Genomic DNA, 27,439 nt, shown 5'->3' with positions numbered 1-27,439 from the left:
TTTGAAGCAAGGTACAATTCCCCTATGATGAATGCTATCACTATGTATATATAAAATGTACCAATAAAAAAATTCAAGATAAAATAAAAATCTAACTATAAACCTGAAAAAAAAAAAGAAGGATGCAGTCATCGATTTTTGCCACTCAGTTAGTTCCCATGGGCTCTGTACATTGTCATCAAACAGATCACAATTAGTGGTGCTCTTGGAAGATAATAAAGCAGCCTAACTTGGGACAAGTGGTAAATGAGGAGATGGCCTTCCACGCAGTAAGATTCAGCATGCATATGGAGGCCAACAAACACTAGATCAGGAAGCTACTATTTCCTCTTCTGTTTAAAATGCAAGGGACATTAGACAAATTAATGGTGAAAAACTTGTTGGGGGCCAGTTAATTTGCTTATTGAAAGACATTTTGGAAGAGCATTTTTGATGACTATGTTTGCTAAGACTGGCAATTACAAAACACACTCAAGCCTGACCTAAATCTAGCTTGGAAATTCTTGGGCTTCTTCTTAACAAATATTTATTCTTTGGATCTAAACGGGAGGACAATTTTGCTAACATAAAGGACAGGAATTTGGCAAAGCAGAGTGTTGATGCTGGAGTGTGAAAGCTGAGAGCTGTTTGTTATCCCTTTTCCTGACTTTGAGTCCCAGAGCATTCCAGGCCCTTTCAAAGTGTGCAGGGAGAATGTGGCTTCTGGGTTGCGTTAGCTGACACCACGTCTCCTCCGATAGACAACCAAGGGCAGGCAGGAAGCACAGCGCTGACTCCTCGCCCTTCAAACAGGGGTCCAAAGCTGGCGCACCCCAGAAAAGGCCCTTATCTTTCCTGGGTGCCCATTACATCAGTTTGTTTCATCTCGGCAGCACTTACGTCATTTCCTTTGGCAAGTGAGCCAGGAGCCTCGATTCTCGAAGCATGCCAATTGTAGAGCGCCAGTGATGATTCTCCAGCACAGACATATTCTAGAAAGAAAGAAAGAAAGAAAAACAAAAGCTATAAATGAGGGAGAAGCCAGATAGGGATCTTTTACTGTGACTGCAGTTCCACGGAGGCCAACGTTTTCCCTCCTGATGGCTTGTATCCTGATGACACAGAGGTAGACCAGAAAAGAAACACAAAGTAGAACCATCACGAGGGCTATCCCTAAGGCTATCATGAGGGTGGCAGAGGGACAGGCCTAGCAGATCCTTTACCTCAGGGCCAAATGAGGCTCTGTGAATAGCATCCTTCTTACTGCCTCTGCCTCTGAGCTCAGTAGCTTGGTCAGGCAGCACTAACCATGGGGGAGAAAGTGAAGCCATTAAAACAAGTAGCAATGGATCCCACAGTCTCATAGCCATAACATAATCCACTGCTACCCTGCCAAACTGAATGGAGGCCAGCTCACAACTCCCGAGTCCTGGTCAACACTGTTTTGGTTCACTTGGCTTGTGCTGATCAATTCTCATGTACAATAAAGTTTGAAAACTGATGTCATAGAAGCAGCTCTGTCAATAGCCTTCAGCACCAGAATATTGATATTTAGTCCATTAGGTCTATGGGTTAAAATCTGCAATTGTTAAATTGATAATTGTTCGATTATCTTGATATTTCTTGTCTACTATTTTCACACTCTTCTTTAACTTATTGTTAATTAATTTTATTTATTTATTATTTATTGTGGTATGGGGGATTGAACTCAGGACCCTGAGATTGCCAGGCAGGTACTTATTCTACTGAGTATCTCCCCGGCTTATCGTTACTTTAACTGCGTTTGTCGTGTGAACGTTTAACTAGCCATATAAATAACAGTTTTATAATCCATTGTGTTTTGTTCTAATTAGCAAAAATTATATCCTTATCAGTGACTTCATAAGACAAGAACCTTTGTTAACCTTAGGCAGTCTTTTTGCTTTATTTTCTTGATTTTTTGTTCATTATTCCTCTCATTCTAGGAGAGGATGTAAATTTACAACAGCATCAACAACAATAAAAAATAAAATAGCATTGATTAAAAGTGAGGAAAACTGTACAATTCTATTTATATAAGGTATCTAAGAGCACTCATAATCCTACAGACAAGAAGTAGAATGGTGGTTGCCAGAGGCTAAAGGGACAAAGGAACAAAGTTATTGTTTCACAGGTATTTCTGTTTTGCAAGATGCAAAAGCTTTACAGATGTATGGGGAAGATGGCTGTGTGACATTACAAATGTGCTTACTATCATTGAATTACTTCAAAATAGTTAAGGTGATAGATTAAAGGTCATCTCTATTTTACTGCATTTAAAAAAAGCAAAAAGAAATAAGCAAAAAAGGGGCCAGGGAGATGGCTCAGGGGAATAAGTACTTCCCTGGCAAGTGCAAGGACCTGAGTTCACTCCCTGGTTCTGAAAAAAGAAAAAAAGGAACCAGGAGTGTGACTACAAACTGTCCCCTCATGATGCCTTTCCCACACCACCTATGTACCCCTTTGCTTTTCAGCAAGTGGAAAAAGAGGACCCCTGCGAATGACACACTCCAGGGTCCATTAGGAAAATACAAGCTAAAGCAAACTGGAGCCGTTCCTGGTTCTAAAGTCAGATAAGGATTTCTCCCCCAGACTTTGTTTTAACGAGCTGCACGAAGCTGAGCCTTCCACCTATCTTTGTCCAGCCTGTTATATTGCTGTTTATTTCTCTCCTTGCCAAGGAGCTATTATTCTTTATTCACTACTTGACCACATTTGAATCAGTGATGAGATTTTATTACTCTTATCCACTGGTCTGCTATCTCCTTTTGGGCCTGAGCCATCCATGACAAAAGAGAATGTTTGTTAGACATAACATGCTAGACTAATTTGTTTTGATTGTGAAGATTTATGAGTGTGGAGAGTGATAGGTTACTGTGATGTAACAGATGTTCAATCCTACAGTGACATTTAATTCAATCACCTTTTAGTTCACTTGCAGAAGTAATTTAAGCAGATGTGGACATGTATGCCCTCATGTGAAGTTTTTAAGGGACCAGAAAACTAAGAGGACCTGATAATAAATGACACAATATCCCTGTTGAGTAGAACAGAAGTGTGTAGAGGATGGCCTTAAGCGTTGTTATTGATGCCAGTCTGACTTAGTGTCTTCATTAATAATCTTCCTGAAGACAGACTACAAGGATATTTGAGAGACTTGCTGATGAAACCCTATTTGGTGAACATCAGGAAATGGAAGGAAATTGAATGGGCTTGGAAGTTGGTACTGAAGAAAGGACAGTAGAGGATATGATTGTGAACACACCATTTTGTGGAAGTCTTTATACAAAAACAGTGTCTTAGCCAGAACTGTGTTGGAAGCAGGCCCACTTGAATGGCTTCCAGAGAGAAAGGAAAGAAGAGCAGTGCAAGGAGGAAAGAATCAAGGTGGGATTTGAATCCAGGGCCTCGCAGTGTTGGACACACATTCTGCTACTGAGCTACATGCCCCACCCTGGAACTTACATTTTCATTCCCTCTCCCCCCAAAGAATTTTGTTTTAGTGTAATACATATCTTTACATGTGAAAATCTTTTACCTTATCATATTTCTCTGCAACAAAAATATTTAAATTTGAAAATTTTAAATTAAAAGATCTTTCTAACATTAGGCTCTAAGAATTTAAGCTTGAGTTTATTGTGCAATTGTTACCAGTAACTACATAATCAAAACCTATTTGTATTGAAAACTGTTTTTGTGTGTGGCTGGCTCAGCCCACCCTGGGGGGCAGGGCTGGCATGGCATGTGGTGGTAGGGATTCAACTGTGGTCCCTGTGCACTTGCCTGAGCTTGCCTAAGCAGGCGCTTTAGACCATGAGCTATCTCACTGGTCTCTGTATTGAAAACTTGGAAAAACACTTATGCTTGACAGTAAGAATGTATTGGTGACACATCAGTTTTTGAGATGGAGGAGGAGGGAGTTATGGCACCTCCGGTATAGGAGACTTCTTTTGACATTTCCCTTGGTTCCTTTGGTGTTTTTATGCCCAGGGTAATATGCAGTGTGACTCAGAATGGGTAAGAGCTACACCTCTGTTCTGCAGGGTGGTTGCAAAAACGTAAGTGAAAAACTAGAACTGGTTTGACTGCTCTGCAAGCCATTCCAGGCAGGTCAGTTTAAGGACCTGAAAATGGATTCTGTTAACACTACTCATGCTTGTGTACCTCTTGGAAAGCCTTCAGTGTCCCTACGATATACATATTCTGTTTGAAAACTGCTGCCACCCATGACTGCTTTGGAGAACAGTGAGCATATCTTACTCATCTTTGTCCCACAGTATGTGGCCCAGTGCCTCCTAAGTAAGTAAATATTTCTTGAGTGGATCCTGAGCAATTAATCTACCAACACTCAACACCAGTAGCTGCAAAAGTTCAAAGAACCTTCGAAAGAAAGAGTCTGATTTGAATTTTTGATTAAGATTTGATAGAATCCAGCCTTGGGGTCTTAGGGTGTGAAATCCTTAGACACATGCCACAGAAAATGTTAAATTACTATGGCAATAGGCTCTTCTAATTACTCATGCACAGATAATCACGATCAGGTGAGAGACTCACAACATAGCATATACCAGGTGGTATTTGTCAGTCACAAGATGTGAATGAAAAGATCATGAGACGATCATGTCTGCTCAAACTGCCTGGTGTCTCTTGAGTGCTGCCTTCATCACAACATAACAATCAACAGAAGTAGCTACTGAGCCCTGGACCTGCGCTGTGTACTGAGCAACCACATGAATGAATAGGTGTGGAGACTTACTGGCCATCTGGAAGATCGGTCTCTAATTAAGCGATGGCAACTGATGAATATAGGATAAAGGAAGCAATAGAAGGCTGAAACCATGTAGGAAGGATGTGGAAGATGCATTTCAGGGGAAAAGAAAGTTTTCAAGAGAAAGACATGGCCACATTGAGAATAAAGGGATGAGTGAGTTAAAGAGAGCTCAGTATAGGCATTATGTTCTAGTACAGATTTGATTTGAACAAAATATACTATGTAATAATATATTTGATTAAAATAAGCAGAAGAACATGTGACAAGGTCTGTAGGCAAGAGGGATGCTATGTATTTCTTCTTGATTTTATTGTTACTTTTCAATCATTAGAAATTATCCCTTTCTAATATATACATATTTTATTAATTTTGTGTCCTCTAGGATAATTTAGGAATTTTACTTATTTTGTTCATATTCTGTATTCCTAATACCTGGCATGTTAAATATGTTTTAAGTACTCCATAAATATTTGTTGAATGACTGCAACATTGGGACACAGGAAGCAGTTCTGACTTGATGATGTTCGGGAGCCTTGTAGGGAAGTGGAGAGGAAGGCCTGGAGGAATAACAGGGGCCAGGTAACCTGGGGCTAGTACGCTGCATCTGGCCTTTTGTGCATAAAACCAAGGAGCACTGGGATTTTGAGCAGGAATTCATGTGGTCACATGTGGGTGTCAGAAGACTCCTGGCTGCAAAGTGGGAGCAAGGAGTGAATCCAGCTAAGGCTGTGAGTGCATGTGGACGTGATGGGAAGGGAAAACGGGGTCCCCCAAACTAGGGAGTGGTGAGGGCTAGGGCACAGGCCTGAATGTCCTGGTGCTCCCTGGTGAACTGCTGAAGATGCTAAGGCCATCCCTAACATGGAGGAGCTCTGCTGTGACAGACTCAGCTGGCTGTCACAACTCTGACCTTTGTCAGCAAAAGGTAGACAAAGAAAAGGAAGAAAATAGAAATGGCCACAGAGTTGAACATATGGGGAAATGATTTCACTGTAATAGCCCCTGAAGTCCCGGATGGTCTTGGAGTACACATTAGCTACCACATCTACCTGCCTTGAAGACGCTTTAGCTCAGCAATTTCACATTCTCCTGCCTCGGACTGCACCTTGTGGATTTAAGAATAACTTCTATCTTTTTTTTTTTTTTTTTTTTTTTTGCAGTACTGTGGATCAAACTTGGGACCTTGCACTTGCCCAGCAGGCACTTAAGCCACTGAGCTCTAGCCCCAGCTGAATAACTTCCATCTTGAAGTTGAAAGAGCAAACATCTTTGTGGCCACAAAGATCTGCTAGAATTTTATTTTATTTTTGGTTCCAGGGATAGAACTCAGGACCTTGTGCTTGCTGGGGAAGTGTTTATGCCGCTGAGCTATCTTCCCGGCCCCTAAAATTTTAATTTAGAAGAAACAAAACCCTTACTATATTGAAGGTAAAATTTTGATTTTACTTTTTGTCTGAATTATCAAATACGACCCACTCTAGGAACAAAACAATCTCTTTGTTGGATAATAGCTAAATGTCTGTCATGTAACAAACCATCCACATAGGTTTTTAATTTAAATCAAGAGGCTGTTTAACAAAGAGAACCTGGCATTGCTGCTAGCATACAAAGCAGCTTTAAACTGGCTTCTCTCCTATTTGTGGGACTCTTTCTGGTTGAAACATTGAGAGTGTTGTTGGTTAATCAAGCCTGGCATACAGCAGGAATCAAAAGTAATTATGCCTTTTTAATCCAGAAGATATAAGAAGAAAACAACAGGAACATAGTCTGTGTTTTCATTTTCAATTGCTCATGAAACAAGATGCAAGACTCTGAGAAATATTAGATGCGCAGAGCTCTCCCCCAGCAAGGCAAGTGGCTCCCTTGGTGACACACCACATGCCCAGCCCAGGAGGTCTCAGAGGCAGAGAAGTATCTCCGGTCTGGAGCAAGACCTTGGTCCCTCAAGAACTTACGGCCTCGCCTTGTTGAACGGCTTGCCGCTGACATCCGTTCTCCTTTCACCCGCCTCTGCCCAAGACCTGGGTCTCACAGAGGAATTCCGGTATTACTTGCTGTCCGCTGGGCAGCCTGTGCTCACGCCAGAGCCCACAGCAACCGGATGAAACAGAAAATCGAACCTGAGCCTCTCTTCTTAAAATTTTAACACAATGCCTTTTGTCTTGTAGGGCGTGTGAGATAATGCAGTTTTTGCACATGTGTGTTTGAGGCAGGATCAGAGGACCACATGGAAGTAAAATTCTTCCTGGTTCTGTTGGTTTCATGTTTGTGATTCAGCACTGTTGAACATAAAAAGTAATTAAAAATGCTTAACTGTCTCAGCGCCTGAAGCAAATGGTTAAGAAAAGTGATATAAACATCTACAAGATAATGTGGCATCTAAAGTGGTTTATGAAACAATGGATTATTCATTTCTTTGTTCATATGGTGTGTTCTATCACTCATTAACATGTAGTTGGATGTTATCAAAAGGAATCACATTTTGCTTATTTGTAACTTCTCATGTTTATTGTACACAGTGGTTACATTCATCACGAGGAGTCTGCAGATGCATCTAACGCCTCTTAATCCTTTTTGCTTTCCTTGCTCATCTTCCTTTATCTCTAACTCACTCATCTTCCTTTATCTCCAACTCCTCTTCCCACTTGCAAAAGCGCTAACTCTCTAGTTCATGCTAGCTCTCTGTTATCTTGCTCTTTAAATTATTTATATTTGGGTTTCTCAGACGGGAGAAACCACGTGATCTCCTCCACTTAGCTTCACGCCTCAAGGCGCACTCATTGTCCTGCGGATGAGGCACATTCGTCCTTCCCAAAGCAGTCACATTCTAAGTAGGCCTGAAAAAGTCGCTTGTACAGTTATGCTAGCTGATACTTTGTCTGCCTTCACGCTTATGGTATGAGTTGTTGAGCTCACCTTTACTTTGGGCTTGTGGGGTTGGAGGGTGGAGGGATAGAAAGCAAATTCTGCCCTTATCTCTCCCACGCTGCTTTCCCTCTGGGTCTGCCTTGGCGCCGGGACTGCGGCCAGTGTGATGAGCGAGGTGCCCAGTGGAAGCGCCTGCAATGCCTTTCGGGTGGACTCGGCTGGTGGTGCAGTGGGAGGCGGCCCGGAGGGCAGACAGTGGGAGGAGGGAGCCCTCTGACCCGGCCTTCACTCTCGCTGCCCTGGTGCGCTTTATCACAGGGCAGAAGCTCGCTTGGAGCATTATGCAATCATCTTATTTTTCAGAACTAAAAGGGCATAGTTAACAAAAGGAGGGAGAGGAAGCCCTCTTCCATTTTATCTCATTTATAGTGAGTCTGGATTGTAACAAAGTCACGCACAGGGTGGTCTCAAAGCTATGTATTTCCTGGCACACTCTCTCCACGGTATTCTTGTTGACTAAATGTGTATGAAAAAAAAAAAAATATATATATATATATATATATATATATCACTTGTCACCACAATTCTTAACATTTTGTGAACCTATAATTTATTTTAAAACTTGTTGATGAAAGTTGTAGGCCTTCTTTCTGAAAAGCATAGATAGGTACATCTCAGGAAAATTTGCTTGTAATTTTTCAAAAGCCCATCCTTATCTCAACCAACAGGATTTTGATAGGCTAAAAAGCCACATTTCCATGATGTAAAAATATGTTATTAATGGACCGGTTCAAAATGATTATATAACAATAATTTTTTTTTCTTCAAATTGAAACCTGAAAAATTAGGGGAGTTCCTTACCCACAACTCAGTGCAGTTAGGTTCTCTTGAACCAAGCCACATCTTAACAAGGAACTTGCAATTTTTATTTTTTTATTGTTTTATATTTTAGGGACAGGGTCTACAAGGTGTTCAGGTCTCACTGCTAGATTGGACTCTTAGTGATCTGCCTGCTTACAGCCTCCTAAGAGCTGGGATTACAGGCACGCTCCATCATGCCTAGTCTCAATCGCCTCTCAGCGTGCCCTGGGGGCAGGCCTGGGGATTGAACCCCAGTCCCTGAGCCTGCTTGCAGATCGGCTGAGCTGTTTGGCCGGCCCTGGAACTTGCAATTTGTATTAGAGAATAGAAACTAATCCTGACATGGCCAGGATGCAGACCTGAGCACAGCTGTGCTCAGCTGGGGGCCGGGGACAGTCCCTTGTTAGTTACTCTGAAATCTCAGTTTTTAATCTCAGAAGTATGCAGCTCGTGATGTACCGTCCTCATCCCCGCTCTCATATCATTCGCATTTAGAGTCTCAGTTTGCGTCATTCTTCTTGTGATTATTTTTTCTAAAACCATGGGCAGATCAACTTCTCTATCCCTACTGACTTCCCTTCATGTTTGTTTGTAGCTCTGTACTTTAAAGTGCTTATTAAAGCCTATAATCCTTTTATTTCCCACACTCAGAGAGAAGGACCTGCAGAAGAATGCTTAGTTTCTTGCAGGTAATACATGAATAATATGTTTTGTAGGCAGTGTGTGCAGTGTTTAGGTACTTTGGCTGTTGATAAAGGCATCAGTTTAATTAGCTTTTTATTTTCAGGAAAAAAACCCCTCACATTTCCCAAGTATCAATATTCTTTTATGGAAAATAAGTATGATAATTATTTGCTGTATTGGGAAGGTGAAATAATATACTATAATACATCAAAACATTCAACGTAGTGCTTCAATTATAATAGATGTTGAGTAAAGATTAGTTAAATAATCTATTAGGCAGTATCTTTTTCTTATTTTTGTTTACCTTCTCATTGACATAACTGTGCATTTATGGAGTCTGCTGTGATGTTATGATTCATGTATACATTGTGAATGATAAAAATCATGCTAATTAGCATATGCGCCACCTTAAAACTTTCATTTCTGTATATTGAGTGTGTTTTAAATCTTGTCCTCTGGCTTTCACAGAGAGCACATTGGCCAAGCAATGGCCGTGACTCATCCACATGGCTGCACTGACAAAGGTTCTACAATCTGAGGTACAGGATCTCAAGATAAATCCTGAGGGCATTTCACTGACCTTCTCAGACCAAAAAGCTACAACTCTTGTTGCACAGGTCCTGCTTTACCTTGGTCTTAACCATCCAGTAGAAAAGTATGAAGACGAAATATAGGAAATAAAGCCATGCTGTTATGTTGAGCTGTGGGGGACTCAGGTCAATAATTTCTGACATTGCCAGTTAAACAGAAGACCCAATGCTATTTTGGGCTACTGGACTCTTTTAGAATATTTTGCTGAGTTTACACACCTATAATATTCAATAACGGAACTTAGAAAAAATGAGGTATACTGATGAATGTCCATTTTGTATCTGTGTATTCAAAGTGGTTAGGATAGATATATAGTTACATTCTCTTAATAAATGGAATGATTTGTTCTAATGGTGTTTGTAAATAGGATCACAAGTCCACTTCTTGTACAGCAATTAATCACTAAGAAGAATATATGCAGCGTATTATTTGTTGAACCTGTACTTCCGATTTGATTTGAAACTGTCTCATTGCTGTTTATCAATAAAACTTTGAAAAAAAATAAATCCTGTCCTCTGGCTATTGGGAGCTAGCTCTTCATCTGTGGAAAGGAGCACCACAACTCACTCCTACCTGTGACAGCAGACTTGCTGGCCCGCCCTCCCTTGTTTCCACCTCATCTCTCCTCTACCTAACTTTGTTTGTTTTTTTGTATTATTTAGGGAAGGGGCTACAGAGTGTTTAGGGTCTCACTACTAGATTGGACTGGTAGTGATCCACCTATTTACCGCCTCCCAAGTGCTGGGATTATAGGCACATGCCACCATGTACAGTCTCAGTTGCCTTCTTAGCATGCCCCAGGGATTGAATCCCTGGCCCCTGAACCTGCTTGCAGGTGCTTTAATCCGCTGAGCTATTTGGCCAGCCCTTCCTCTCCCTAACTTTGGTAACAACTGTTCTATAATTGAAACATCTCTGTGATTAACTTTGTAAAATACCACATGTGAGTGAGATCATGCTGTATTTGTCTTTCTGAAGAATTTTTTGTATTTTAGGGAAGGGTCTACAGGGTGTTCAGGGTCTTACTACTAGATCGGGCTCCTAGTTATCCACCATTTACAGCCTCCCAAGAGCTGGGATTACAGATGAACACCACTACATCCAGTCTTAATTGCCATCTCAGCGTGTCCTGGGAGGTGGAGCCGGCCGGCAGGCTCAGGGATCGAACCCCCAGCACCTTTGTCTGCTTGTAAGCACTTTAATCTGCTGAGCTATTTGGCCGGCTCTAAAAATAGGACCTTTTAAATACGGGTTTTGAGCCCTCTGCTTGAAATTCTCTCTCACCATTATCTTTCTCTTTTCTCCCAGGAATGAGGCTATTCATTTTAGGTGGATAAATTTCCTTCTGAAAAAATGGTGGCCCAGGGGCTGACAAGATAGCTCAGTGAACTAAAACATCTGCTTAGGCAAGCTTAGGCAAAATGCCATGCCAGCCCACCCCAGGGCTAAGCCAGCCCCCCAAAACAACAAACAAACAAACAAACAAACAACCAATGCCTCACTATACTGTGGTAACTAACATCTTTGGGTACAAAGACAACCACAGGTATTAAATTGTTAAAGACAAAAATATTATATCTCTATGTGTACCTGTAGCTCACTCCTAAGATCCCTTTCAAATGACTGTTAAATTCATTTGAATTTTGCTCATTTTGAGCACCTGAATTGAACAAATGCAGAGGTTGTGTTTTTTTTCCTCTTGATGCTCCTAGATTCAAGTATTGTGACTGATACATGCAGTAACAAATTGGTGATAGAAATACAAAAAGCTATGTTGAGTTTGAAGAAATAGAATTTGGTTGTATTGGGAAGTTTATTTTTAGTAAAGAAATTGAAATAAAAATGATTGAATATTATCTGGGCTTCAAATTTGAGTTAGGAATTCTTTATTTTGAGGAAATCTAGTGTTTGTATCAGATAGATTATCTTTCTTTTTTTAAAAATGCATTTTGTACAGGGTTTCACTATGCAGCTTGGACTCGTAGTGATCCTCCTGTTTCCAGCCTCCCCCATGCTGGGATTATAGCTGTGCCTCATCATGCCTGGACTCTGTCTCTGACTCAGTGCTCCCGGGGCTGGGGCCGGTGTGGCATGCAGTGCCAGGGATTGAACCCTGGTCCCTGTGCTTGCCTGAGCAGGCACTTAGTACACTATCTCGCTGGCCCTAGAGTGTATTCCTTTTGAAAATCCATGTGTCTTGTTATATACTACATGTGAAAGCAGTGTCAGGACTCCTAATTTTTTATGTACAAATCAGTCCAAATCAGTATATGTTCATTTAATATTTCATTGACATGATTTATTTGATAACAAGAAATTGGAATTATGTAAGCATTTACATAATGTGGGAATGAATCAAGTAGAAAACCTTGTTGATTGATTTGCCATCTCTAATAACAGATATTTGCAGAAGTCAGGAATTGAAATCTACTTGGGGACTCACGGTAGTTGTTCATTTCTTCCCCCTGGTCTTTTGTGTATGTTTTATTTAAGCAATGCAGTCGGCTTCTGAGATGGCTTGGAAAAAATAGTTTTTATTTGGTATTTATTGTGGTTTAATGTTTAGTCCAACAGGAAAGGCTTGGTTTGCTGCCACTCTGCTGGAGACATGGGTGTGCTGTCTTGGCTTCAGGTGCCAACTGATATGCAGGTGGACTGGTAAACGTGGAAAGCTAATTTCTGCCTGTGCTAGAGGCTCATCTGTTGGGCAGAGAAAGGCTTTTTTTCATATCCCAGCTCTACTTTACTGGAAATAAAGGCATCGTAGGCTGCAGAATCTTGTTTAGTGCAGTTGTTCTATGGGGGTCTGTTAGGAATTCTTGGCAGTCCATTTTATTTTCAAAAGATCTACTAAAATTGAGATATATGATTGCCTAATATGAGGTGATTTTGTTGACAACTGAAGGTATCCAGAGAACCATATTAAAATTCTGAAAGCAACTTACTTATGATATCGAGGCTAATATCTGAAGTGATATCATATTTTTGAGTTCTTCAGACTGAACTATTCATGTTGCTGGATTATTTTTCAAGAACAAAGTATGCCTTTTGTTTTTGATAACATCTGATTTTTTTTTAACATCTGATTTTAGAGGCCAATAAAGTTTAGAAAGGGCCCCAGAGATTTAAGTCTCAATTAAGATTATGCCTGTGAAGTACCTACTGAATGAAGGTTTGCAAGAACTGACTTTGGCTGGTCATTGTGTGCAAACCAGTCTCCATAGAGACAGACACACTTAGACCACCATCAGAGAGTAGCTTCGGGAATCCTGACTTAGGAGAATTTTGAGCTTGCTTTGGAGTAGTTCAGATTCCTTGGATAATTCCTGTAAATCAGCTCAATCTCCTTGGGTGGGAATGTTGGACCTGTATCAAACCCATCCTCTTTGAATGTGAGCTCTGTGACTGACCCTGACCTTCAATGAAGGTTGTCTCCAAGGACAAGGTCATTTCTAGGCCCTAAGCCTAAAATGAAAGGCTGTTCTGTGTCTGTGTCTGGCCCCGTGTTTGGCTCTCTTACCTGATACAGGTTGGCAAGATGGTGGTTTGTTTTGATCAAAAATGGCTGGTTCACCCCTGGGTGGTCCACATCGTGAGCCGCTGCAGCGAGCAGTCCAAGCATGATGTCCAGAGGTGTGAGGAAGCTGGCCAGCTGTTGAAAGAAATCAAGCCGAGAGGTTGGTGTGCTTCCACAGGTAGGGTGACATTTGTCTGGGCTAAATACAGCAGAACGAAGCATTGTTTAGATCTTTACCCTCAGAGGAATTCAACAAGGTGATATGCAATGGAATTTCCAGAAAAGACCAAAGGGCTGTGTGGAAGGTAACTGAATAAACCCAAGTTGTGTGGATCACTCAGGTACCCTCTTTTTCCTACGGCCACGTTGTTTTGTTTTATTGTAATGACATTGCTTATTTGCAACTCTGTTATTTAGTGGGCAGGGAGAAGACCAGGATTGAAATCAGCCTTGCTTCTAGAGAAAGTTGTAAATGAAGGAAAAAGTTAAGGCCAAACAGATGGACTCATTTAATCATTTTTGTATTTCACCTCATATCTCTTTGCCATTTCTTTAAAAGAAGTGGGCTTAATTGCAAGTTTTACATATTTCCTTAATATGTAATAAGCAGTGGGAGAATATGTGAGAATCATTTGTGTTCTGGTTAGATAGGAGAGTAAGAGAGAAAATGGGAGTCCAGTGCTAATAAAACTACAACTATGTGGTGTTACAACTGTAGGACTTTTTAGAGACTAAAAAGCAAAACCAGTAATTTTTTGGAGGTATTTTACAGGTAGGAGACATCTATCCAGCTTTATCCTAAAAATACCTGCTTGACATTTGTAGACTTACATTTGATGTTAAAGCACCTTTATATTTAGTGGGTTGGTAAAATTGATTGAACTAAGCAGAACCTTAGTCTGGAATATCATTTTTCAAAAACTATAAGAAAACTCATCCTGTACATGATGCCAGAAACCTAAATTTCAGCCAGGTGCAATGGTGCACACTTGGAATCCCAGATACTTCTGAGGCAGGAGGATCACAAGTTTGAGGCCATGGAGTAAGCTAGGCTACAGAATCCCACCTCATTACATTTTTAAAGTGTAAATGATTTTTTTAGAGGTGAAATCATTCTCTGGTTGTTTATTTTTTGGTACAACCCGAAATAGTAGGATATTGAATTATGGCAGGCCTTGACTGTCTTGGGTGTCAGCTTAACATTCCACAGGTGGGGGTTCATTTTATATTCTGCAATACAAAGCATACTAAATGGCAATTTGGAATTACAGTCCTGCATTTAATATGTCTTGGAGACTTCAAATGACTTCTATTCCCATGTTTTTAGTAGAATTGTTTCCTAAAGAAAACTACTTCCTAATTGTTGACCTGTCAGAATCATGTACACTCTGTAACATCTTTTGTAGTGGTCGTCCAGTTTGCCTCATTTTGTTAATGTGCTGTGAAAGATCAAAAATTTAGGTCTATAGTGTATGTGATACAAAATTGTGAATTGGTGGGACTTAAGTAGCACTTTGTCAGCATTTGAAGATACTGGTACTTAAGTCTCTTACAGAAAATTTGCCTCTACATTTGATTCTGGAAAGTCACTGGAACAACTGAAAAACAATACATGGCTTTTTTGGTTATGTGTGTTCAGAATTGTGTAAAAGTGAATCATGTGTACTGATCCTCAACACAACCAATAAAATCTCAAATATTGAAGACAAAAAAAAAATACTGTCTCAAAATAAATAAATAAAATAAAAAGTTAGAGATGTAGTTCAGTGCTTCTTGGGTTCTGTCCCAAGTACTGAAACACAAAACAGCAAAAATTACCCCTCTTAAATTTTGTATAATTAAGAATTGCTTCAGATCGTGACTAATGAACATTATCATTTTGCTTTCATTTTAAACTTTGGGCTAGAATACTCTTGTTAAGATACCTTTGACATTCATAAGTTTTCATGGGCCCTGAATTCAGGACATCCAGCTGGCTGAGTGAGAAATGGAACTTGACCCTTTTAATGGCTTTTGGTTCCATTTGTTGATCAAAAATCATGAGGGGGAAAACCTTTTCAGTAAAGTTCAGTGTCAGTGCTGTTGGCGGTAAAGGTCACAGGCAGAAGAGCTTGTTCTTGGGGGCACTGAAAACATCTAAGAGGTAGATTGCCTTAGAGAATGTTGCTTTTGTCCTAATGCAGTCTTGAAAGTGTAAATCGAAAGTTCAGAAAGTTCATATCCTTTTTCATGGATATGCTAAGATTTTCCGAGCTGATATAGGATCTTTTTTTTTTGTATTTTTTAGGGAAGGGTCTACAGGGTATTCAGGGTCTCACTACTAGATTGGATTTGTGATCCACCTGTTTACAGCCTCCCAAGAGCTGGGATTACAGGCTCATGCTACCATGCCCAGTCTCAATCGCTGTCCCAGTGTGCCCCGGGGGAGGAGCCAGCGTGGCAAGCCTGGGGATTGAACCTCCAGCCCCTGCGCTTGCTTGCTGGCACTTTAATCCGCTGAGCTATTTGGCTGGCTCTGGAACTTTAATATAAATAGTTTTGCACTTATATTGTGAATGATTCCTAACATAGTTGATTGGATGTGTTGGGTAATTGGGAACCTAGCAGGCATTTACTTGGCATCTCAGGTGGCAAGGGCTGGCGGGGTCTTGCTTTACCTTTGGCTCCTTCAGGTAGCAATGCATGGCCTGGGTGACATCAGCGGCATGAACAGCATTGTGATACGGGTTTTGGCCGTGGTAATCTTCTTGAACCATGACTAGGAGATAAACAGATAACTCAGCTAAAACCAAAACAAGAATGATGTACTAGACCAGATTATTGAGGGTGCTTTTACTTAAAAAGTATCAGTGCCTCTATCATGCCCAGCCTGGGGAAACTTTGAAAATGAAAGTGGTTTAAGAACTTGGCAGCTTTACTGAGCTGCTTGGAGTTGGGGGGCAGGGCTGGAGGGGAGAAAGGCCAACCGGATTTGTTAGTCCCTTGGGATTTCTCACCTCCTTCATAAATCACCCCTTTCTGACATTCATGAAGGCCCTCATTCATAGAAAGAAAATAAATATGTAAGAAAAAGACAACTTTATTTCCCACCATCGTTTAATTATTTAAGTTTGCTGCCATTTATGAATAATATGGCATAAATGAAGCTTCCTTTCAGAGCCCTGGTAGCATCAGATTCCTAACGCCCAATGACTGGATTACCTCTTGAATAATAAATACTGACCCAAGAGGATCAGGTAGAAATTCAAAGTACTGCATTGATCCAAATGAAGCCTTCTTGGCTTTATATCTACGGTGTTCAAGGTCAGATGTCACCTTTCATATCCCTCCAGTCTAATGCAAGGCTCAGCGTGCTCTTGGAACCACATTGAATGACAGCGGAGAAAGTTCTGGTTGACAGTTTACAGAAGCCACGAGCCTGCGACAGCTCAGAATCCAGTCAGTGCATAGGATGTGGTATACTTGGCATGGACAGCAAGTTCAGATTTGTGAGTGGGACCCTAGTCTCTCGGCATGTGCTATGAATCTGGCTCTGGGTTGTGGTGGCAATTTAGTTACCAAAACTCATTTAAAAATGTTCTTTTGGCACATACTTGTGTCCAAAGAATATGTATCTATATCTTCTCCTTTAGACAAGCCTGTTATCTGGCCCTATTCATGGCCATTACCTTGTTCAAACAGTTAAAATATAATCAGCTTGAAGTTCTTTATGTTTCAGGCAAGAATCCAAGTTTTGTATGTTCAGATATTTGTTTGCCACATATACTTTTATTTTATTTTATGTATTTGGTAAAGTCTCACTACATAGCTCGGACTGGTAGTGATCCTCCTGTTTTCAGCCTCCCTAGAGCTGGGATTACAGGCGTGTGACACCATACCTGGTCTTGGTGGCCAGAACAGCATATGATATTGGGAATCGAACCTTGGTCCCTGTGCTTGCCTAAGCAGACACTTAGTCCACTGACCTATCTCGCTGGCCCTTGCCACACATACTTTTACTCAGCAGCTTTGTTTTGCAATTATATTTAAACCCTGACTCTCACTTATTATCTGTAGTGGGCAGATTACTTAGTTACCAGTTTCCTCAGCTTCCTTCTCTTTAAAATGGGGGATAACAGCAGTTCTGAGCTCAAGGTGTTGCTGTGATGATTCGAAATATTAACACATGCACATCCTTGGGATAGGTCCCAGATGTAAGCACCATGTAAGCCTGGCTCTTGAGGCTGTTGGTACATTACTCCTGAGGACAGTAACGCAGCTTCCCACTTCAGAACTCAGCCATGTGGCAAGCTAGAGAAGTGATTCTTCCAAAGATGTTGAAGAGGTGGCACAGCAGAAACCCGCTAAGCGGTAGAGGGAAGCCACTTGGTGATTGAAAATCTTTCCTGGATAATTCATTGACAGATCAATAAGAATATGAACAAAACCAAAGAAGAGCCAGGACTGCTTTTTGATTAAAAATGATGGGCCAATTGAGCAGAAAGATCTCAAACTTTCAGGTTAGTGGGGTCTGCGTGATTGGAGGTCCTGCCAGTGCTGAGCTCCTGGTCCTGGGAGGGTAACCGACCTCCTCTTACCTGCCCTGAACTGTGGGTCAGATGGTGACAATGAGATCCAACCTAAAGATTTGTTTAAATGGTTAGAAATAATTTATCTAAAATACCCTGCCCATAATAAGTGCTACATAATAGTAGTTACTATCATTATTATTTTTTAAAAAAATCTCTATTGAAGATTTTCAACAACTTATGTGCTGATTAGAATTTTTCAGTACCTGCTAGAGTTTTTGTTAATACAAAAGCAGATTAGAATCTTCTTTAACAGCTATGTTTCTTGATGGTTTTGTTTATAAAGCCTTAATCTATTATAAAGCTAACTAATCAAGTAGACAATTTAAGCTAGGTAATGACTTAAGTTAGGTAAACCATGTTTTAAAATTGATGTTTCATTGTTTAAAATTAATTTGAGGCCTTTATCCACCCTGCTCTGGATCTTGCCACTTTATTTGCAGAGTACTAGGCACTGAGATTATTCATGGAGGTGGGATTAGGCATATGGAAATGAAGACTTACCTAAAAACCTGTGCAAGGTAACCATATCCAACTTGAAATGGTGAATGAGTCCATGGGTGTTGAAGAGGTGGCACAGCAGGGTTACCAGGCTGTTTCCTAGAGGAGAACAGTTATCTGCTTTAACTTTTATCAGCACTAAACTATCAAGACTGAAAATAAAGGACTGGGAGATAGCTCTGAGGCATCTACACCAAAGTCTCCCTGTAATGAGACTTCTTGGACAGAACCCCTCCCCTTCCCTTTGGATCTGACAGTATTCAAGCATACAGAATATTATTACTATGATCTGGCCTAGACTTTCTCTTATTCTACAAATAAGGTTAGCTCAGATTTTCTCCTTAAAATAAAGGAAATAATGATATTAGAACAAGGAGTGTGCCTACTGAAGTGTCAAGGACCCACATAAATATACATACATATTAAAACCCCCCCACTGTTAATGGCTTGAAATGTAACATTCCCAGTGAACTTTACTTTATAGGGGTATTTAAACCACAGGAGTAGGGGCTGGGGAGATAGCTCAGTAGAATAAGTGCTTGCCTGGCAAGCACAAGGTCCTGAGTTCAATTCCCAGTATCACCAAAAACAAAATAAAACAAACAAACAAACAAAAAACCACAGTAGTACTTAACAGTATTAGCCTATTATTTTTCCTATGGAAAAAATCACTTGAGAGGTGGTTTGGCTATGAGATAGTTTAGAATGCAAGCCAGTGGAGTTACAACCTTGAAGCTATAGTAACTTGTAAGCATTCATGAGGTATTGCTTATTTAAAGGTAATAAGTTTGAATTTTAAAAATCCTGACTAGTTTAAGATTTTGAAATGGACCAGCCAGGGTGTCTTGAAAGAAAGATTAGGAGTCCCCTAATCATACTCTTTCAGGGTCCCTCACTTAGTAGGTCTCTGTAAATGTATTGTCTTCAAATTATTTCATAACTCAAGTTAGGGATAACAAATACATCACAAATGATTCTTGCCCATGGACTTAAAAATTAAATTGACCGATTTCTCCCTCTCCATTTTACTACTACTTCTTTTCAGCATTTCTTACTGCATACAAGCTATGTTCTTTGAATTCTACTTCTGTACAAATGATAGCATCTTACTGGATTTCTAACTCATTGAGTTAATACAATCGTTGATATATGCTCATTCTATATTTTGATGACAATCCTAATTGTATTCTCTTTTAAACAAATACTAGGTGACAAATTCTTTTGTGAACAGTTAATTTCATTTGTCAGTATCCATTTCTCAGCTGATTTGAGCGAAGTGAAACATAAGCTTATGGGATTCATCTCCTGATGGCCCAGTTTTGTTCCATGATGTGAAGATTCATTTATGACTTTTATTGCGCATTGTTTGCTAAGTAATAGAACAATGACAAAGCCATCTGTAATGGTTTAAAGCACAAGTGTGGTAGATGTTAAGACATATTAACATCAGCATTAACTCTAATGCCTTTCATTGGCTCCCTATGCGTCTCCATATTTATTTAATGGACAGATGAAGATGTTGCTATTTTCTTAAGGAAGGCTTTTATGGTCCCTAAAACTTAAAAGGTGAAACAGATAGATGTTTTATTTTTTTCTTCAGTTGCAGGCGGGGCTTTTATATTCTATTCTTTTTTTTTTTTTTGTATTTTAGGGACGGTTCTACAGGCTGTTCAGAGTCTCACTACTAGATTGGATTCGTAGTGATCCGTCTGTTTTAAGCCTCCCAAGAGCTGGGATTACAGGTGCACACCACCGCACCCAGTCTCAATTGCCATCTCAGCACACCCCGGATGCAGGACCAGCATGGCAGGGCCCGGGAGCAAAAGCCCGGCCCCTGGGCCTGCTTGAAGGCTTACATTGTATCCTCAGCAATTGTTTTCTTCTGATGTTGTCAAATGTATTTGAACAATACTTGCAATAGGGCAGACTCAGATCACTTAAAAAAAACTTCACAGGCTGCCCTGTAACTCAGGATTGATGAGGTATGACCTGATATTTCCAGTTTTCATTGACTAACAATGAACTTACTACTTTTGGATGTGGCCAAAGTATTTTGCAAACAAAAAATTTAATCTGTGGTTTCATAATTCCTTTGCGATTATCAAGGTTAAAAGGAAACTGTCCTAAGATTCTAAGGTTAAATGCAGCCCTCATTCTTTAACGAGCTTATTTTTCCTTTGCTCTGGTGCTTCTTGAATGACTGTAGATTTATGAAAGTTGGGAAAGGAGAAAAAAAAGACTAACATGTTTAAAAATAAATTTGTTTCTCATGAGATGAATCCCATTTTATGCTGTGTATTTCAGTGAGAGTTCTTTTGGGTAACTTACCATTTGTCAAACGATCAAACAAGAAAATGTCAAAGTCCCACATTCCCACTTTGGAGAGCATGTGCTGAAAAGGTAAACAAAAAATAACACCCAAATGAATCACACTGAGAACCAAACATTTACTTTGAGACACAGTGAATTAAACAATTAAGATGTTGGAAATATCACACTGTTCTCTCTGTACAACTGGTTTGGAGTAAATCAAATCTTACTCTACTTTCTAATGACAGTTTAAGGGTTGAGTTCTGTAGCTGAACTGCTTGATCCCTTGTTACTGTGTCTCTTCCTGGCAGTGGACCATTGGCTTCCATCCTTAACTTCTCTGTGCTGCAGTTTCTTCATTCAAAAAAACCGTGGGTGATGCTGTGGACTTCAGAGGACTGACTACAGTGATGCTGTAGAGTGCGTGGTGTGGCCTTCATTCATGGAGAGCCCACATGTCAGTGTCTGTTAAACTGTGGGTCAGTAAAAAGGTCCATATCATGAGCTACTATATATCGAAGGAAGGAGGATTTGATGGACACATGATGCTACTAGTGTGGACTGAATGTAAAATTAACCACTGGATGGGACGTTTAAAAGTAAGAAATGGAATATATTGGATGACTTAAAGCCTTATTGTCCAATGCACACTTACTATTAAATTTTTCTTTTTTAAAATACCCATGTTTAGAATTAGATGTTGACACAAAACCCACAATCATAGATTCTGTCCTCTCTATAGCTTCTGAAACCGCACATACCTTTTCTCATGCAGCTGTGTTTGAGGGCAAAGTCAAGATGTATTAATGACTAACCAACCCAGAGTCACAGAGGTCCTAGGAGTGGAGTAGGACTCAGGTGCCGTCAGCCAAGGGCAGGCTCTGGGCCACCAGGCTGCTGCAGGGAGGCGGGGAGTGGTAGGCTTACCCTGGCTTGTCCAAGGTAGTCTTCATCCAGCAGGTGGAGCGGAGCTTGTGGTACAATGCCACGGAGAAGCCTCGATGCATAGAAGTATCTTTGGAAACTTAACAGTCTTTTCACCTTTTTCTTGGTGCCAATTTCCCCTGAGTGTGTTGTATCTGTGGGAAGCAGAAGTTGAAATATTTAAAAGAGAGCTTATTTTATCCACTGTGTAAAAAGTAACACATTAAAAGGAGAGAGATGTAAAAGATGATCTCACTACTTTGAGGGCTAGCTTGAGTTAAACATAGACTATCTAGTGCTATATTGGAAATTGTTCTAGAACATAAATTATATTTCTTTCTATGGTGTTTATTAAAATGTCAAGATATTTATGAATGTACTTTTGGGAGACTTGGAATATATGAATTAAAATTTTATTTTTTTTTTGCTGGACTGTGGCAGCTGCACACTTCTGCATGTATTTGGAATGAGGTTTTTTCCTGTTGCATTGGAACTGGAGCTCAAAAATTTGGAACAAACTCTCACCCCATACTCTTTCCATTCTGATGAACTCTTTTACCTGAGCTGGAAAAGCTGTAAGGAAAATGTTTCTTAACATGAAGCAGACAGGGAGTATCTTCTTTTACTGGTAGGCACAAATTTCTGATTTGGTGGTAAAAATATTTTAATACTTTATATCGCTTGATTTTTTTTTTTTTTCTGCATTTTAGGGAAGGGTCTGCAGGGTGCTCAGAATCTCACTACTATATCAGACTTGCAGTGATTCTCCTGTTTACAGCCTCCCAAGTGCTGGATTGCAGGTGTGCGCCACCACACCCAGTCTCAATTGCCGTCTCAGCGGGCCCCAGGGGCGGGGCCGGCATGGCAGGCCTGAGGACAGAACCCTCGGCTCCTGTGCCTGTGTGCAGGTGCTTCAGTCTGCTGGGCTATTTGGCCAGCCTTTATATCACTTGATTGTGACATCATGATGGTTGTCTAGAATGTCTGTCAAGGTCTGTCATCTCAGCTGAAGTTTTATGAGTTACTCTAGGGCCAAATACGTGACATCTGCTGCTGCTTTTGGGCATAGAGATACTCGAACAATTTAGTAGGAAAATGTACAGCTCACATATAAAGTAATTTTGGTTTCTCTCATTGCTTCTCCCATCTCCCATTTCACACTCTGAAACAAATACCAGAAAATTCACCCATCTACAATATTTAAATGGCAATGGAATACCCATCTCTGACAAAATTAAACAAAAAAAGGGGATACAAATGAAGGATCATTTCGTATCTGTATATACAAAATAGTTAGGATAGATATACAGCTACTTTCTTTTAATTCAATGAGAAGAAAGATTTGTACTAATAGTGTTTGGACAGGATATCATGTCTGCATCTTGTGCTATGAATAATTACTATGAAGACAACAGTATGCCATGTGCTAATTATTGAAACTGTCCTACTAATCAGTTTTGAAACTGTCTCGTTGCTATTTCTTTCTCAATAAAATTAGTTAAAAATTTTAGTGAGAAAATGTACAGCTCATGTATAAAGCAATTTTGGTTTCTCTCATCATTTCTCCCATCTCTCACTTCACACTCTGGAACCCAAAGTCAAAGGAAATCCCAGAAACAGAGGCGACAATGGGCTCTCTTGATGGCCAGGCATGGCTAGCAGTGTTCACCACTTAGCTTCTGTCACGCATGCAAATGCGCGACTCAGGACTGGCAAGACCTACTGTTCTCTGGAAATGCTGCCTGATTAAAATTATTTTTTTTATCTTAAAATAGATCTAGATTTTGTACATGAAAAGAGACAAACATATCCATATGGAGGTAAGTGGAGTAAGACCAAAGTGTTTAATATTAGAAATGGTATATGTGGACTCCCTTCTGCTGGTGGGTTCGGACTCACTTGCATGATTTATTATATCAAAGTACAGGATACAATGATTCATTCATTTATTTTATGAAATGAATGCCTCCTTTGGAGCATGCACTCTTGTGGATCCTTTGTGAGATCATTCAGTTCTAGCTACTTCCATAAGAAAAACCAGTATCTCTTTCCTCATGGAGCTTATATTTTGGCAGAGAAAGACAACATACAACATAAAAATAAAGAAATTATAAATAAGTTAGAAGGTGTAGTGGGGAAAATTAAAGCAGAGAACAGAGGATCAGAGGTTTGTGGTGGGCACAGTCACTGATGGCTACGAGAGGGCACAATTTGATGAAAACTTGAGGGTGATGAGGTTGACTGAGTGGGCATCCAGGGAAACACCTTCCACACAGAAGAGGCAGCTCAGATAGCTAGCGGGAGTAGGAGTTGGCCTGATCCTGGCATGTGGGAGCAACAGCAGATGCTGTTTGTGAGCTGGGGGAGGGGGGCTGAGGAGGAGGCAGAGGAGGAGGGAGAAGAGAAGGGAGAAGAGGAGGGCGAGGAAAAGGGAGAGGGGGAGAGAGGGGGAAGGGAGAGGGGGAGAGAAAGGGGGAGGGAGAGGAGGAGGAGGAAGAGGAGGAGGAGGAGGAGGAGGAGGAAGAGGAGGAGGAGGAGGAGGAGGAGGAAGAGGAGGAGGAGGAGGTGTGGAGAAGAACAGGGAAAATTACAGAAGCCAGAGAAGGATCATCACAAGAGAACCAAGAAAATGTCTTTCTTGGAACCCCTGCTGAAGAAGTGCATATATGAGGAAAGTGTGCTCCCAAGTACCAAATGCTGTTAAGGGGTCAGGAACAAGGCAGACTCAGAGCTGAGCATGAACTGTACTTTAACGTGGCATAGTCTATTGCGTATCTGCAAGCAGCGTGACCCCGAAACCAGTGAGCACGTCTAGCACCCAGGTTTTGGTTTTAGATTCAATTTCTTGCTAAAAGGAATCAGACCACTTTGGCAACATGGCCAGTTCTAAGACCGGGACAGGAAAGGTATGGGATGAATGGCAATGTCTTGTTACGCCAGAAAAGAAAGGAGAGTTTGCAAAATGATGGCTCGTTCAAAAATGACAGAGAAGACAACTTTTAAGGTGTCCCTCTGAAAAAGTTTGGGAAAATTTGAGCCTCAGAATAAATAATGGAAGACTAGATTATAAACCATTGACTAAAATAAGAATCAATGAATCCATATTATAGTAAGCAAGTGAGTAAATAAATTCAGAAAGGAAAGTTCTTTGTAGAGCATGCCAACCAATACATATAAATGATACCATTGGAAAAACCATAATTTTGTAGTCACCATGGTAATAACTGAATCAAGCCAGAATCCTTAATGGATACTAAAATTATAAAGGAACACTGAAAAGCCTGCCAGATAAAGCATTTCCTGAAGGTGACTTACCGGCAGGGTGATGGGCAGTTGTTAGTGACAAATGCACAAGGTGCACTGTCTTCACTTAGGGTTCAGTACTCGGGAGAGAGGAGCTGACATTTGCACTGTCTCATGTAGCTCATGAATTGTAGCCTCCTGCCCCCAAATGCACGTCTGACTAAGAATGAGGAAACATCAGAAACAGCCAGCTTAAAGCACACTCTGAAACCATCAGCGGGTGCACATAGAAAACGTCAGCGTCATGAAAGGATGACAACCTCAGGTATTGTTTCATAATTCGGCTCCCAGACACAGACACTAAATTTAATTCTTGATCCTCAGATGAACCTTGGATCAGAGAAAAATTTACATAAATAACATTATTAGGATTATTGGTAAAACCTGGATATGACCCTATATATGAGATAATAATATTATATTTACAAAGTTCTTGAATGTGATAGTGGAACTACACAAACGTAGTTATTTTTGTTCTTTTAGAAATATAGGTTGAACTATTTAGAGATAAAGGGATATGATGTATATAACAAATTCTCAAGTGGTTAAGAAAAGAATTGATAGTGGTAAGGCAAGTACTGCAAAATGTAACAACGTATATGGGAAAATGTAAATGGCTTGTTCTGTTCTTGAAAATTTTATATAAATTTTAAGTTATTTAATGATGAAAAAGTAAGAGAAAAACTGGGAAGAGAAAATCTGAAACATCAGGTACTGACTACTGTGTTAAGGAATTTTGCTGCCTAGGAGAATAGAAAATGTGATAATAATTCCATATAGAATGAAATCAGTGCCCTGAATGAATAAATGAACTCAATTATTTCTATGTTATGCATGAGGCATATACAAAGGGAAATATTTGCTCAATGATCTACTTTTTTTTTTTTTTTACATATTCTCTGAAAATTCCCAAATTCTAAAATAGTACAGGAAAATTTAACCACAAGAGTGCTCAAAGTTTGACAGTGAATTGGTTATTATGAGGCTTAGGCTTTATTTGTGCACTTTCAAACTTAAGTCTGAGATGGACAAGGAGACAGCTGTCAAGTGGCAGTGTTAACTGATGGCCAATGTTTTCTAAAATACCAAGTTCTATGCCATTGCCACCTCTATGTAAGTTATCTAGAAAACAAGAAAATGATGCAGAAGAGATGCTATTATGAAAGTAATAGTGCTTACTGTTTTTTTCTTCATTAAATCTTTTTTATTTTTTAAAGAGACTAAAAAGTAGTAAAAAATTATAAATGATACAGAATTCCACTAAACAAAATGATAGAAATTCAACAATGGTTGTTATGTTGTATATTGTTGTCTTTAAATTAATTGTTCAGATTACCAAATATAAACATGCAAAATTGGTTAAAAAAGTTATAGAAAATTAAAAAGAAAAAAAAGTAAGCATTAACTGCTTCTTTCAGTAGATCAGCAGAAATCAGCAGTACAGTTATCTAAGCGATCTTGTGTGTGTACATATATATTTCAGACCTCCAGCCCACCTAGAACAAGTCCAGGAGACAAGGACCAAGAACAACGTGGAGTTACACGCTTGAAGATTCTGAAATGGTAGCAACTGAAGTAAAGAAACAATTCATCAGGCTATAGAAGAAATCAGATCACCAATAATCTCTCAGGTAAAAAAAGAAATGACAACAATCATGAAAGAATTGATCAGCTCTTCTAAAGAAGATCTAGATTAAAAAAATAGAGAATAAAAAATGATAGAAACAGTAAACAAACAGTACAGGAAAGAATTAGTTGCTCAGCAGAGTAAAGCCCCTGCAAGCAGGCGCAGGGGTGGGGTTTTGATCCTGGGCCTTCCATGCCGGCCCCACCCCTGGGGCACACTGGGAAGCAATTGGGACTGGGTGTGGTGGTGCGAGCCTGTAATCCCAGCTCCTGGGAGGGTGTAAACAGGTGGATTGCTACAAGTCCGATCTAGTAGTGAGACCCTGAACACCCTGTAGCCCCCTCCCTAAAATACAAAAAAAAAAAAAATTAGAATGCATGAAACAGATTCAAACAGGTACTCAGGAAATTAAGAATTCTTTTGAAATCTGGAAAAACTGTGTGAATAAAACTGCAGATAGACTTTCAAACCTTGAAGACAGCATTCCAGAAAGGAAAAATCTTTAAAAATTAATAAGAAGCCAGAAAATAATGAAAGAGATGCCAGTTATCCCTGGAGGCTGAGCAGTTCCTATTTGGTGCTGGAGACACTGCGGTGATACCAAGGACAAGGAAGGTCTGTATGTTTAAATGAGCCGAGTTGGCTGCAAGCAGACACAGAGATCCAACTCCATAAAACTAACATGAGCACTTTAGAGGATTAGTCCAATGGACTAGCCTATTAATATTTTCACAAATACTTTATGCTTCTAATTATTGTACTAATTATTATAATGACTTTTTTTCTGGGTTAGTGGCTATTCATAGCCTTTTTTATTCTGTTAAGACTTTTAATATATTTTGTACCTTTGAGTAATGGGTATAAATGATTGATTATATCTCAGGTAAGAAACATTTCATCAAATTTGTAACCATTGA

At 40.0% G+C, this 27,439-nt stretch overlaps 1 protein-coding gene across 2 annotated transcripts in view; it reads right to left on the bottom strand.

Moving 5' to 3' along the window:
* Pde7b (phosphodiesterase 7B) overlaps positions 1–27,439 on the bottom strand; it is a 346,847-nt gene that overhangs the window by 18,691 nt on the left and 300,717 nt on the right. For both annotated transcript variants that reach the window (XM_012514082.2, XM_023712215.1), the window contains 6 exons: positions 21,596–21,747; positions 20,687–20,750; positions 18,362–18,457; positions 15,947–16,047; positions 13,293–13,424; positions 880–971 (listed from right to left, as the gene is read on the bottom strand). In XM_012514082.2, the coding sequence (XP_012369536.1) occupies positions 880–971; positions 13,293–13,424; positions 15,947–16,047; positions 18,362–18,457; positions 20,687–20,750; positions 21,596–21,747 (637 nt within the window). The remainder of the gene's footprint in view (positions 1–879; positions 972–13,292; positions 13,425–15,946; positions 16,048–18,361; positions 18,458–20,686; positions 20,751–21,595; positions 21,748–27,439) is intronic.

This window comes from Octodon degus, unplaced genomic scaffold (assembly GCF_000260255.1).
Source record: "Octodon degus isolate 3935 unplaced genomic scaffold, OctDeg1.0 scaffold00024, whole genome shotgun sequence".
In the NCBI taxonomy this organism is placed as follows: domain Eukaryota; kingdom Metazoa; phylum Chordata; class Mammalia; order Rodentia; family Octodontidae; genus Octodon; species Octodon degus.
This window is presented reverse-complemented; position numbering and strand designations above follow the sequence as displayed.